Source organism: Hakea prostrata, chromosome 2 (genome assembly GCF_041222555.1).
Source record: "Hakea prostrata isolate BN-2017 chromosome 2, UWA_Hpros_2, whole genome shotgun sequence".
Taxonomy (NCBI): domain Eukaryota; kingdom Viridiplantae; phylum Streptophyta; class Magnoliopsida; order Proteales; family Proteaceae; genus Hakea; species Hakea prostrata.
In genome coordinates, this window is record NC_142601.1 from 74,229,425 (window position 1) to 74,244,788 (window position 15,364).

At 39.5% G+C, this 15,364-nt stretch overlaps 1 protein-coding gene across 3 annotated transcripts; it reads right to left on the reverse strand.

Annotated features, from left to right (window-relative positions):
- Positions 1–954: 954 nt before the first annotated feature.
- LOC149026465 (14 kDa zinc-binding protein-like) lies at positions 955–15,349 on the reverse strand. Of its 3 annotated transcripts, none has more exons than XM_089146754.1 (6): positions 15,075–15,344; positions 14,886–14,990; positions 3,159–3,245; positions 2,878–3,025; positions 1,614–1,731; positions 971–1,554 (listed from the first exon to the last, which is right to left on the reverse strand). In XM_089146754.1, exons 1-6 carry the CDS (start codon positions 15,140–15,142, stop codon positions 1,457–1,459), a joined length of 624 nt encoding a protein of 207 aa, XP_089002880.1. In that variant the 5' UTR covers positions 15,143–15,344; the 3' UTR covers positions 971–1,456. The 3 variants fall into 3 exon arrangements, with proteins under 3 accessions (XP_089002882.1, XP_089002880.1, XP_089002881.1); XM_089146755.1 differs by having other exon boundaries at positions 977–1,532; positions 15,075–15,340; XM_089146756.1 differs by lacking the exon at positions 3,159–3,245 and having other exon boundaries at positions 955–1,554; positions 15,075–15,349.
- Positions 15,350–15,364: the final 15 nt, after the last annotated feature.

Genomic DNA, 15,364 nt, shown 5'->3' on the forward strand with positions numbered 1-15,364 from the left:
TAGTATGATATTGCCATTGTTCAGCCCCCCCCCCACCACTCTCTCTAGAATAAAGCCAAGGAATAGATAAAAAGGGAAATCTCAAAGTGGAGCGGCCTGAGGTAGATGGAGAAGTTTTGAACGTCTATGATCTCAACAGCTATAAATAGGTGGAATGAACAGAATCCATATACTCCAGCTAAACACTCCGGATAGTGGATGGTACATTTTCTAAAATGGTATTTCATGTAGAATCACTGGCTTTCATGAGAATTAATTTCAAGTCGCAGATATTGTCTAAGCTGAATTAAGAAGAATATGATTCTTTCTGATGAAGAAAGGAAAGTATCAGCTATTGAATCAATTTGAAAATGAAGGTTGTATTCTTGCCTGAATAGCCAGCACGGTCACCTGATATATATATATATATCTAGGTTTTTGTCAATTTGTACTAATTGTACTAATTGTTTCAGGTCAGGTGAAGCAATATTTGTCGAGTACGAGTGTCCTAATGGAGCCGTAAATGAAGTATGGCGACAAGTTGCCTCTGTAAGTAAGGTTCCGCTTCCGCACCATCTCTCTCTCTCTCTCGTACGGAGGGACTCAAATGAACCGGAGTGCTCTTCTCTTTCTCTTTTGTCTTTTGTTCAAACCAGACGGCAAAGTGGATTAACTTATGATGCCACCACTTTCTATTACCAGAAATGTTAACAACTCTAATTTTTGCTGTTTTCAATTCCCCACACTCATGAACTGGTGGTTCACTAACTTAGCCCCCGAAAATGAAAATGAAAATGAAAATGAAAATGATAGTAGACCGGAAAGGACTAAACCAATCTATCTAATTGCACATACGGGGGGTGCACCCCAGCTAGTGGAACTCCTCCCGCTCTGGATGTACTAAGCGTGGTATAAGATCTGAGATTTTATTTGGCTAGGTCTAATTCTGTTTTGATTAGGCATGTTTCTAGGGCAACAATTCTTGTTGTTGATGTCCTAACAATGGGGGCTGAGCTCTGAGTATGGTAAAGTACAGATTGACCCTCTACCACTACGTTCTGTGGAAGCTTCTTTAATCAAGAAAAACAACTAGTGAAACCGTACATCATCGAATAAGTTAGCAAAGTTCAATTTATCATTCATCGTCTTTCTTCTTTCTTTTTCTTTAAAGGGTCAAATGCAAATCACTAGCCAAAAAACCTTGATTCAACTTAAATCACATCCTGTGAGTGCTCTAGGAATTTAAAAAGAAACAGTAATACATTTTATGCACCCAATAAAATCATCATGTTCAGGACCCAGAATAAACTTTCTATTTCCATTGTTAGTATTAACCTCACAATTCAAAAAAAAAAAAAAGAGCAAATTATTAGAGAGTAATTTTCCAGGGTCCTTGATTCACTCGTATACCTGTGATTATCAAAAGAGAACTTCTGGAAAAGAGGAAATCGGGAGAAACACAACTCTTAGGGCGTCCTCAGTTTTTCAACCGGGTGGCCATTTCATTTGTCTCCCTCCTAACACATGCAAGTGCAGATGATAAACAGATTGACCTGGTATTGGGAAGACAGAGAACTACAAGTTACGAGCATTCACGAAAACATTGGTCTAAAGATTATGCGAAAGGAGCTTACAGGCACTGGGACCGTCGTTGATAACAACGCGAAATCCATTGAGGATGCCTTCTTTCTCTGCTACTATCTTCGCAGCATACATGAGATTACCCAATATTTCACTGTGACGTGGTACAGCCTATCACCATAACAGGAAAATTTATAATTAAATTATCAATCTCCAGTACACTCGCTTAACTTTAAAAGCGAAAAAGTTCCTAGGTTAAAAGAACGTACATATATTTAATAGACATGTACAAAACAGGATTCTTGTTCACCCCTTTATAAGGGGAGAAGTAAGTGCTCTCCTCATCTTCCTCCATAACACAATAATGGTGAGGCTCACATGAGACCCACGAGAAATCCCACTTCTGATTCATCTTATCGGTACTCAAAGATGGACCCCTACTCTCATTGTGCGGTAAAAAAACATGAGGGAAGCATATACCTACTATGTGGTTCCATAAGAATGAGCATGCTTTTCTCCTCCTCCAATAGCACTTAATTACATGCCTGCTAGGCGGTTCCAATAGAATGAGAATGGATTTTGTCCTTCAACAATATTAGTTATCCAGGCAAATGGACTCTTGATTACATGGTTCTTGAAGATAGTAGCAAAGATTGTGTCCATCTGTTCTACCCCCATAAAAAAGAAAGAAAAGAAAAGATTGTGTCCATCTACACATGTATATATGCTAGGTGTCTATCCTCACGCTACTGTCAAAAACCTTGGTTGTAGAATAATCGGTGGAAGCTCGGGTTCTTAAACTTAATCAGGGGTTCAAAAATTGGTGTTCCTAGTGCCTGCTGGAAAGTTGTGAAAGGGTCTTGTCAATGGGCTTTTAGAAGTGTACTACACAAGTCTTCAAGAAAGAATATACTTGTAAGATCAATTTGAAAGAAATCTTCTCCAGAAAGTTCGAAGAACATAAACCGAAGATGATGATTATGGAAACATTGTCCTGTAATCTAGAGGTACTAGTACATATCCAGGATGCCTCACTATCAAAACAGACCCAAATTAGTGATTGCTTTACCAGATTAGGCAAAATGTCAATACAGTAATTAAAGACATGATTTGAATTTCCTTTTAATCTTTAATGTCCACTTTAAGCAACAACTACTAGGGAGTCTCTATGAGTCCGGCATGCTATGGACAGCCTTACAAGCAAGAGAGAAATAGTTTATAATCACACGCGAACAAGTTGCAACTCAAGAAAATGAGAGTTAAATTCTTTGGAGTTACCACAAGGCAAATGATATGAACAAGAATGAAAACAAATACCTTGCTGAGCTGTGTCAATCCATCTCTACACTTCGGAATAACTAAAACATGAACAGGAGCTTGCGGGTTGATATCCTTAAATGCTAAGACTTTCTCATCTTCATAAATAATTGTTGAAGGGATCTCCTTGGCTATGATCTTGTCAAATCTGAAAGGAAAAGAAAAACAACTTCAATCCATCTTACATTGCTTTTCCATATTTAAGGTCTGAAGCTGGCAGCTCAAATTGCATGACAACTACTGATATTCAAACCACCATGTGAAGTTACTAGGAATGGTACATGGTTGGAGCTCCACTGTCAGCACTGGCTGCAGCTGCTCTAGCTGAAACCTCTTCATCATTAGTAGCTCTTATATGGCACAAGGATCTGAAACAAAGGACAAGTAAATAAGGTGTCAATGGAAACTTTAAATTGAAGTGAGGAGCTGAAATACCCGAAGTGGGCTCAATAGCCTGATTTACATCCAGGTCATCCTATTCTCGAAGCACCCCTTGTAATTTTCTTTGCAGTTGTGTGCATCCAACACACTTCCATATTCTATAATGCTTCAGCATTATTAACAGACGAAGCTGAATCAGAGGTCTCTTGAGCATGGAAAGAAATTCCGGTGAATTTCGCCAATATCGGCGAAATTCGCCAGTTTCGCCAGGGGGCGAAACGAAACAAGGGAGCGAATCGAGATTTGCGGAATTCTCGGCGATATCTCGCCTTTTCTTGCCGAACTAGCGATATCTCGCCGAACTAGCGATATCTCGCCGAACGTCGGCGATATTTCTCCAAATCTGTAACCGGTGAAGAGGAGAACCCAACAGTCGGTTTCCATTGCCTAATTTTAGAAGATCAAACCGCTCAGCCAAGGAACAGTGGGCAAGGTAGAAATCTTCAACCATGGATATCAACTCCGATCGCTCGTTGTGCAAAGGAGTCCGCGTCTTCCTCGATCAATTGAAGCATCGCCTCTGTCTTCTGGTATTGCCTCTGTCTTTTGGTATTGCTATGTGATTTTGGTTAAAAAAGAAAACAGATTTCAGCAAAGCCAGCCATTAGAAAGAGTCTGCTGCACCCTGATTGTAACTGCTGAGTTGCCGGACGGAGAAGTGAGGAAGACGAGGACTGAGGAAGACGAAGTGATTGCTGAGTCGCCGGAAGGAGAAGTGAGGAAGACGAGGACTGAGGAAGACGAAGTGAGTCGCCGGACGGAGAAGATGGAGAAGTGAGGAAGACGAGGAGGACTGAGGAAGACGAAGTGAGTCGCCGGACGGAGAAGACGAGGACTGAGGAAGACGAAGTGATGAAGATTGAATTCTGATTTTTGTGAGATTATAAGTTGTGAATTTGATCCGCACGCACACGTGGTTGATGGAGAATAATGGAGTTATTAAAAAAATGAAATAAAAAATATTAAAGATAAACATGAGGCTGAAACTACTGACGCTTTTGCAGAATAACAGGGATATTTATTAGTTTATTAATTTTTTGAACTTTAAAACTTTAAATGCATGCGAGCCATCACTCATCAATCATGTTATTTTATAACATATTATTATATAATTCAGGTAAATATCGGCGAAATCTCGCCGAGATTTCGCCAGTTCGCCCGGTAGTGAACCCGGCGAACCGAGCGAACTTTCGTTCCATGCTCTTGAACCTCTGAGACTTCTTTTCATAAAATAGGAAAGATTTGTCTCCTGAGCATCTAAGACTCCCCTTTCCATCCAACAGGCAAGATTTGTCACTTGATCCTCCGAGACTTCTTTCTATCCAAAAGGAAAGATTTATCAGATCCCCCATTTTGTAAGTCAGGAATGAAGGAACATCCCACTAAAGAAGTGGAGGATCTTGGCTTTCTCTGCCTCTTGTACCATGTGACTTGGTATACTACGGAACGATCCTAGGAGGAAAATGAAAATGCTTACGGATATCAAAATGATTTAGATTATTTTATGTTGGTTGAGTTCTACTAAGAGTTCAGTTCTGTTAGGTTTTTGGTTCGTATATTTCTCTATTTCTTGTTACCCAAGTAAGAGTATTTATGTGCTCTTTCCACTTTATTATAAATACAGGGCTTGAGATCACACTGATCTATTCAAGCCATTCTACCACAATTGACTCTCTCAACATGGTATCAGATCCAAAAGTCGATTAGGAAATACAAAAGAAAAAAAAAGGGTAGGAAAGATCAATTCTCACACTGCAACCTCCATTGCCGCCTGCTACCCACACCACTACTACATCGTCACTGCACCACCATCACCATTGCCACTGCACCCATCACCTTTCCAACAGCCATTGAGACACCTCTTGGTATCGCCAAACCCATGCGATATCGTCTTCTTCCCATTACCGCCACTGCTACACTGTCGCTTCACCACTGTCACTGCAACCACCATGGCTGCACCACCATCACCATCGCCAATGCACCTATCACCTTTCCAGCAGCCATAAGTACCTCCTGGTATCGCCAGACCCTGCGATATCGTCTTCCTCCCTGTTTTAGAAACCCCATCAAACCAACCTATATTTACCAAAGCGTTAAACCAATTAACCCAACCACTAACCCACTTAACCAATTGAACCCATTCAACCCAACCACTGAACCACCTAACCAATTGAACCCAACCATTGAACCAGGGTTGATTTTCCCTTTACAATAGCCGATTTCTATTTTCCCTTGAACTAGTTCCCTCCCCCCCCCCCCCCCAAAAAAAAAAAAAAAGAGAGAGAGAGAGTGACCTTATCCTATGAATCCCTAAATTTCTTTTGGTGGTTAGGGTATTCAATTTTGTGACGATTCTATTATTTCAAAAGGGTGAAAAGACTGAAGAACAACAATTTTTTTTTGAACCATGACAACCATTAATGGTACTACTGCTCCCAAGGGCTGTGAACGTTATCCTACACTTCCTTCACTTTTGGAAAGATTTGATGGAACAAATTATTTGATCTAGTCTCGATTTGCATACCTAACTATTGCTGGAAGAGGACTTGTTGGACACATTATGGGCAACACTATCAAACCTACCATCATAGGTGTTTCACAGGATAAATGGATCTTGAATGACTCTTTTATTATGTTGTCTTATTATGTTGTTACTTCTGAATTCCATTGATCTAAATATTGCTTGTAGATACCTATTACTTGATACTGCTGCCCAAATTTGGAATGCTACTACTGAAACATACGGACAGTTAGGGAATGATGCACAAGTTTATGAGCTACGGAAGAAGCTTCATGAGACTAGCCAAAAGGAACTGAATGTGGTCCAATATTATACTGAGTTGCAATCTCTTTGGCAGGAGTTGGATCTTATGGGGATTATCACCCCACCAATCCAGATGATGTGGTTACTTATAGGAAGCATGGTGATAAGATTTGAGTATATGAATTCTTGGCCCGTTTAAATGTGGAGTATGATCAGATCAGAGTACAAGTATTGAGTTGTTCTCCTTTTCCTACACTAGAACAGTCTGATGCCCTTGTTCAGTGTGAGAAAAGCCGTCAATTAGCCATGTTTCATGTTCTTATTGTGGAGAAATCAGATTTGTAGACTGTTAGCATTAAATCTGATTCGATTAAGAAGATTGTCAAGTGTGAGCATTGTCACAAAGAATATCATACCAAGGGCAACAGTTGAAAACTCCTAGGGAAACCTGCTGATTTTGAACAGAAAAGGGCACAAAGAAGGGAAAAAGTGAAGGCTAATCTTTCTGAGACAATTTCCACATCACCCTTTGTAGACGTTGGTTCTTCACAGGAGGAGTTAACTATTCTTTGACGTATTCTGCAATCTTCTACTGCCGGTACAACCTTTACTACTACTTCCTCCACTACCCATACCAACTCCTACCTTACTATTCCAGGTAAAACTTTTACAGGTTTCCATGTTTCTTTAGTTTCTATTTCTTAGATCATTGATACAAGAGCCACAAATTATATGACAAGTTCATCATCTTTTTTCTTAAATTATTCTCCAACTTCCGAAAAAGATAAGGTTTGAATTGCTGATGGCTCTTATTATTCCATTGCTGGAAAAGGGACCATTCAACATTCTCCATCATTTTCTTTGGCTAAAGTTTTACATGTTCCCTCCTTCTCTACTAACTTGCTCTCTATCAATAGTCTTACACATGACGAATTGTAAAGTGACATATTTTCCATCTTATTGTGTCTTCCAAGATCTAGTAATGGGGAAGGAGATTGGATGTGGTAAACCAAATGGACTTTATTTGTTGGAGCAGATTGGAGGATCTACTTCTTCTTTGGCTATATCTTCTCATCAAGTCCATTCGGTAATATTAGACCTCCATCAGTGGCATCATAGGCTAGGTCACCCCCCTCTAGGAACTTTTGAGAAAGTATTTCTTGATTTAGTCTCTTAATATAATAAGAACGATTTTTTTGTGAAGCCCACATTTTTGCGAAACAGACTCGTTCTACTTATTTACCTTCTCTTCATAATAGAAAATCTATTCCTTTTGTTTTAATTCATACTAATGTGTGGGGCCCTGCCGATGTGTAATTATTATTGACCATAGATACTTTGTTACTTTTATTGATTGTCATTCTCGTTTTAGATGAATTTATTTTTTAAAACACAAAAATGTGGTTTTTCAATGTTTTCGTGATTTTTATAATATGATTAAAACTCAGTTCAAGCCACTATGAAGATCCTTCGTCGTGATAATGGCACGAAGTATATTGATGGTGAATTTTGGACATAACTCTCTGACTATAGCATAATACACCAGACTAGTTGTGTTAATACAGCTGCCCAAAATAGGGTTGCCAAAGAACAAACATCTACTAGAGATAGCCCGTTCTATTATGATTGCTATGAATGTCCCTGACCAATACTGGAGTGATGCTATACTTATTGTCTCTAACCTTATAAATAGGATGCCCAATAGGATACTTTATTTTAAATGTCTAAATGAGATTCTCTCGGGAACTTCTTCTTATGTTTTTCTCCTAAAGGTTTTTAGATGTGTTATGCCAGAATCACAGCTTATTAAAGTAAGCGGCTCCCCGCGGTCTGCCCTGCATATTTTTGGGCTATTCTGCTACTCAGAAAGGTGCAAATGCTATCATTCTTCTTCCAGGAAAACCATTGTGTCTATGGATGTAACTTTTAATAAGTCTTGCCCTTACGATATACCTCTCCAGGGGGGAGAATCCTAGAGGAGAGGTGTTCTTTCCAACTCTAGACTTTCCTATCACACACATATACTCCCAAACACCACCACAACAAAGCTTAGGAGTTCAAGAAGAGTTTCCTGACCATGGGGAGACTTCGGTTAGTATACCGGAGGACTCTAATTCTCCCCCTCCGTTTTCTAAACTATGTGAAGAACTTAGTCAGGGGAAGATCACTCCTGTGAGGCACACTACTGAAGTTTTTCAAAATAAGATTGACAAGAATAAGGAAGTATAGACTTATCAGAGGAAGAATTACAATCGGCCAAAGCAGGTGAAAAAATATGACATGTTATCACTTTAATCTCTTGCTCAAAAATCAAATTCTATTATTCCCTTTGAGGTATCTTCTTTTGATCTTCCCATTGTTGTTAGAAAAGAGTTAGATTTTGTACTCAGCATCCATAGCTATATATTTCTAATGACTATTTGTCTGACTCTTATCGTGCTTTTATATCTTCTGTATCATTTGTTTTGTTCAAAAATTTTGGTAGGTTGCCTATGTTGATAACAAATGGAAGGCAACTATGGTAAAGGAAATGTAGGTAATAAAGAAAAAGATACTTGGAAGCTGGTTACACTTCCTTCAAGAAAAAAACTCGTAAGTTGTAAATGGGTGTTTGTGGTAAACGAAATATAGATGGATCGATAACCAGGTTAAAGGCTAAATTAGTTGCAAAGGGGTTTACCTAGACTTATGAAATTGATTATCAAGGGACTTTTGCTCCTATTGCAAAATTGAACATTGTCAGAGTTTTGCTATCTGTTGGCGTGAACAAAGACTGGAATCTGTACCAACTAGATGTAAAGAATGCCTTCTTGCATGGAGAGTTGGAGGAGGAAGTTTATATGAAGAACCCACATAGATTTTTGGATGACAATACTGTAGGGAAAGTTTATTGGTCGAAAAGGTCAATTTATGGGTTGAAACTTGAAACGATCTCCTAGATGTTGGTTTGGATGTCGTCAAAAGGCAATGACCTCTATTAGGTATAAATAAAGCAATGTTGATCATACACTGTTTGTTAAGAAGTCAAGTACCAATATCACACTTATTGTTTATGTGAAAAAATTATCATCACATGGAATAATGGTGAAAAAATACAAAGATTGAAGGACTTTCTTAGCAAATAATTTGAGATTAAAGATCTAGGAAAGTTACAGTACTTCTTAGGAATTAAGGTGGCTCGATCAAAGAAAGATATATATATATATATATATATATATATATATATATATATATATATATATATATATATATATATATATCTATCCCAAAGAAAGTATGTTTTATATTTATCATTAGAAGTGGCAATGTTGGGGCGTAAAGTAGTTAACACCTCTATTGAGGCTGGAACTAAACTTAAGGAGAAAGAGGGAGAATCAATAGACAAAAGAAGATATCAAAGGCTAGCAGGGAAACTTATTTACTTGTCCCACACCAAGCCAAACATTGCTTATGTCATAGGAATAGTAAGCCAGTTCATGCATAATCCGCATTGAACTCATACGAAGGCTGTTGCCAGAATACTACAATATTTAGATCGGACTCTTGGAAAATGAATACTTTTGTCACCCACTAATAATCTAAGGGTAGAAGCTTACACGGATACAGACTAGGCTGAGTCTCTTGACAGGAAGTCAATTTCAGGTTACTGTACCTTTGTGGAGGTAACATAGTTACTTGGAGGAGTAAGAAACAGAATGTGATAGCTTTATCCAGTACAAAAGTTGAATATAGAGCTATGGTTAGTGGAGTTTTTGAGCTGCTATAGTTGAAAGGTCTACTAGAAGATATTGGAAATCAAGTTGCAAACCCTATGATGTTGTATTATGACAACAAGGTGGCCATTGCCAATAATCCTGTGCAACATGATTGAACCAAGCACAATGAAATTAACAGATTTTTTTTTTTGTGAAAGGAAAGCTGGAACAAGGGTTGATCTGCATGCCTTTTGTGATATCTGAAGACCAAGTGGCAGATATTTTCACTAAGGATTTAAAGGAAAGAGATTTCCTACTTATTGTAGGCAAATTGAGCATGACTAACATCTATGCCTCAACTTGAGGGGAAGTGTTGGTTGAGTTCTATTAGGAGTTCAATTCTACGAGTTTTAGTTTATGTAATTTTCTATTTTTTGTTAACCAAGTAAAAGAGTTTATGTAAAAGTGTTCTTTCTACTTTATTATAAATAGGGGGCTTGGGATCACACTGATAGATCAAGCCATTCTACCACAATCAGTTTTCTCAACAAGATTAGATCAAGAATCAATGTAAGCAATAACATTGATGGATCAAGCTTTAATACATAGACCAAACTATATAATGCAGCATGAAGCCAAGAAATTGTAACATGGTAAATGCAAGGAAGCTATGAGATAATCATGGGTTTTCTTTTGCCTATTATTCCTGAATACTTGCAGTAGTAAAGTCTTTTGACGATATTGGTATCTTTGAAAAGCAAAGAAAGATAACATATAACACTCACAAGTGGGGTGGTGGCTAGAGTAAGTAGATTAACTCAGAAAATGTGGATCTTGATCCTTATTTGTTTAATTAACGTTTCATAAAAATATTGCAGATTTTACAAAATTTTGTCCCAAATGGGTTTCAAAATAAACATGCAATCTTCAAAATTCCGTTATCTCATTGTACTGGAGGAGGGCGAAACTTCTTATCTACAAGACAGAGGAACATAAATAACATGAGTATTTAAAATGCACAATTTTAACTCAAGCAGAATATAGAGACGAAACCCCCCAAGACTCTAGTCAATAATAGAAAAAGGCCATCCCACATGTTCAGTTGCATTATTGATATATTGTTACGAACCTAGTCTATAGGTATGGGAAATAAGGAGGGTTAAATTGTAAGGGAATAATTGGTAAAATGTCATGTGAAGTGTAGGTCCTGTTTGGGCATATTAAGGGTAGAACAGTCATGAAAATAGGGTGGGAAACTTGGACTATAAATGTAATAAAGTAAGGTAGTTGAGGGGAATGAAGAATATTATTCCCCAAACTTCTAAGTCTATTTATTCTCTGTGCTTCTTCTCCTTCCCAAATCCCCAATCTTCTGAGTTCTACTCCTAACCCCTTTAAAATTCCTCTGCTCTAGGTTCCCAAAAATTGGGTTCACAACATTGGTCCAACCTGCCGCATTCCGAGAACAGCGAAATGGAACTTAATTCCTTCCAAGTAGCAATGGTGGAGCAGAGGGCTTTCCTGGCAGAGATCCATGCACATCTCTCATCAATGAACAAGCGACTCGATCAGTACCTTCCGCCAAGTTCATCTCTCATGCCATTATCCTCAATAGAGCCATCTTCAACCAATCAACACCATCAATCACAGTCCACTGGCATACAAACAACTTTACAGGGAAGAGCCGTGGAGGTAAATACATTGGCAGTGGCGGTGGAGCAACTCAAGGAACAATCCCAGGATATCGACCTTGTTTCAAAGGGGGGTACAAGGGGATTCGAGCAGTTTTACAATAGTGGTTCAAATAGTGTAGCTTGAGAACAGAAAGGCAACCCCAATCGAAGGTGTGAAATACGATGTAGTGATGATGGAAGCCGTGACGGAAGAGAATAAATCACATCTGATAGGCCTGAAAAATGCTCTACATATTCAGAGTAAAGGAAGTGCGGAAAAATTTGATCCCGTGGAAGCTAGCAATCCTCGGAGAGATTTCACTATCATAAGATTGAAGTCAAAGAGTTTGAATGAAGTGTTTACCAAGGTACGTCCCAAACTAAAATTTCAATCGGGTGTTGGTTCTCGTGCAAACGACAACAAAGGCACCGATTTGACATGGCGACACACTGCACCAACTGCGGGCAGCAGCGAAACCTCCTTGGCTGAAATATGGTATCACAACAAGGAGAGACAGACGGTGGCCTCATTGTAAGATGCAGCGGAGGCGATGGGGTTTGGCACCTTGCTCATCCACAATCTATTTCCGTCATTTGTTATAGCGGGGATGGATTTAGGCATGGCGGCGGTTGAAGAGAACCTTAGGGTTTTCATCGAAGATGAGGTGCAAGAGAAGAAGAAGACCTGCTTGAACTGATTGGTGACTGGACAAATGAACTTGGGCTGCTCGGCAGAATTGGTTTGGTTCACTAAAACAGGTAAATGGGCCCAAATAATAAATGATCCATTCACTACATCTCATCAACAGGGGCATTTTTGGAAATACAGGACTATCTTCTTCTTCCTCCATCGTTTTGAGCAAGGAATTTCAGCCGATCTAAACAGAGCCGCGAGTGATGGCACATATGGAGACCTTAACCCTTGTGACAGTGTGGCGGCACCTTTTCTCTAGCAACGAAACTCCTACGGTGTACAAGCAGGTTATCCAACAGCTTGGGTTTGAGTTTGGCTTGACGTTAGTTATTGACCTAGTAGAATACATGATAGCGGATGCTCTCGTCACTCTATGTGAGCACAATGAGCGTTTACTTGATGGGTCTCAAATTGGTGGAGATGGACTAATCAGAACATGCTCGTTCTATCTTATGTAGTCTCGTCAATTACTTTAGATGAGGTCAAGGGGATCCTTCAAGAGCTCAGTTCAAAGAGGATGAACATATTGGTAGGTGAGAAGGTGGTTGTAAGGGAGAATTGTCTTGCATTCAAGGATAAATGGGTGTCCCTAATGATTGATTACATATGGAAGAGGTGGAATGCCTTGTTGTCAAGGTCGCTGGATTTACTCATGGTTGCCAACAAGCTAGAGTGGTATGAGAAGTTTCCAATTGAAGATGAATTCCAACCCCATGTGCCCACGTCTCTTGTGTCTTCAAATCTTTATTTCCTAGATGCGCTTAATGATGAGATTGCGAATGGAGGTAAATTTGGGAGGAACATCGCACTATGACAGATTGATGTTTGGGATGAAGGACAATTTTTTGGTTTAGTGCCTCTACGTACCTGGCTTGGGGCTCTTTTGACTACCGTGGAATTCACAATGCTAGAGTCCAATAGCTCTACTCCAAATGTTGGAGATCTTTTGAATTTCTTGAGTGCAGTCTTCTTGGGTACTTATATGCTTAGCACAACATGTATTTTCAAAGAGTGCGGTCTTCTTACATCGGGAATTCCTCGTCATTTACTTGGTGTGATGGCTGTTGATCTTCCGAGGTTGCTAAGATACAATTCGGAGGTTTTCCTACCCAAATGTAGTTCCTTGAGGAAAATTGTGAGTAGGCCATTGTAGGATATTGTTGAATTCCCAAGGTTTTTCATTCACTCTCTTGAGGGTCGAATGATTTAAAAGCCCTGCAGGAATGCCAGGTAAATCTGGAACTGTGTTATTTGTTAGCAATGGAGTTCGTTGCAGCTTACAAAGAATCTCTATCAGATGGGGGGTCATTCTACTATTGACATCGAGTTTTCATATTCAACCAATGCTTGTGTTAGATTGATGGAGTCGCTTTTTGATTTTGAGTCAACCCAGAAGTTATTTACGTCTCCAACATTTACATTCTGTTTAGAGGCACTTCATGGAGTGGGTGGAGTTTATGTCCAACATATTTTTGTAGGAGAAGGTCGTGGAAGTACATGGGCCATGCAGATTGTAGTGGAAGCATCTCACCAATTGAAGGCTGTGATAAAGGAGAGGCATGAGAGACATGCAACCAATGTTCAGGTTAATCCTTCCTCAAGTCACCTTTTAATCAAGGCACTTGCAGATGTATGCAAAGTTTCAGCCTTGATTGTTTCAGAATTGAATGATTTGAAAGTTTCCAAAGTATCTGAAAAAGTTTTCAATGAAGATCAAGACTTGCAGCACATTTTAGATGGAGAGCTATGCATGCACATTTATCCATTTTTAGAGAAAGCAGAACTTTGTTGGGGCAGTGAGTTTGTAATTGGTGCAGAGATTGCAGCAAAGCTTGAACATTCAATATATTATGGCAAGGACCATGGAAGGCTGCTGGGCAGTTATGGAACTCTGATATGGCTCCCAAGTTATCAGGAAAGCGAAAAGATTAGAGAATCGAGGATGGAGAAGCAACAAGTGGGAACTCAAGAGAGAGGAAAATTTCTTGAGCCCATCTTAAGGGACTGCTCCAGTGGGTATTGGGCGTATGGAAGGCGTAATGGGCGAGGGAAGCACTCACATGATGCTTAGCCACTTCTGCAGTCGGCCCTGGTAATGATAGTGTTTCTTATGGCCAAATTCGCTCTTGGCAGTCATGTAACTTCCGAGGCAGTGGTCCAGATTGTGACTTGCATGTTTGAAGCCTTGACGAGTTGTTGGAATGATTTATCAGCAATGTTCCAGGAAGTTTTTGTTATCGTGAATTAGTGGGAGTGGCATCTGAATCGAGTCTATAGGTACCGGAAATAAGGAGGGTTAAATTGTAAGGGAATAATTGGTAGAATGTCATGTCAAGTGAATGTCCTATTTGGGCGTATTAAGGGTAGAACAGTCATGAAAATAGGGTGGGAAACCTGGACTATAAATGTAATAGAGTAAGGCAGTTGAAGGGAATGAAGAATATTCTTCCCCAACTTCTAAGTCTCTTTATTCTCTGCGCTTCTTCTCCTTCCCAGATCCCCAATCTTCTGAGTTCTACTCCCCACCCCTCTAAAATTCCTCTGCTCTAGGTTCCCAAAAATTGGGCTCACAACATATATACTTCAGATAAATGTGTCCATAACCATATCTTTATAATTCTAGAAAAAAGAACCCAAATAGGGTGAAACTCCTGAACTAGGAGGACACTTTGACTACAATCATATATTTTACAAATCCAAAATAAAAAACTGAAAAAAAGAGACAATTGAATATGGAATACCTTCGGGGGAGAAGAGGAAGAACAACAAGAGTTTGGCGGGCGAGATTGCTGGAAAACACAGATGAGATTTTGGCATTCTGGAAAGCTCGCAGTGTCAGGGAATTCCTGGAAGAATAAACAGAAATCAGAAGAAGCCATTGAGAAAAACAAGGAAATTCAGCAAACCAGAGAGGGAAATTGACAGATCACCGCAGAAGACAGAAGGAACTTGCGGCAGACATGGCTCTACTCGAAGCAACAAGTGGAAATGAACTCATGATTTCTGGAAGCCCTAACTGTGAACCTCCATCATTTTCAGTCTACAACCATTGAAGAGGTGCCCAAAACAGTAGAAGCTTTGCGGGCCTTGCGGCTATGGTGGTTTCATCGTGATGGCATTGGCGCTGGAGGAGCCTATAAATTGACTACAATAGCCTTTATCGAACGAGCAAATGAATCCTAACTTGTCTAGCTTGCGCTCCTTGTGCATCGAAGAAAAT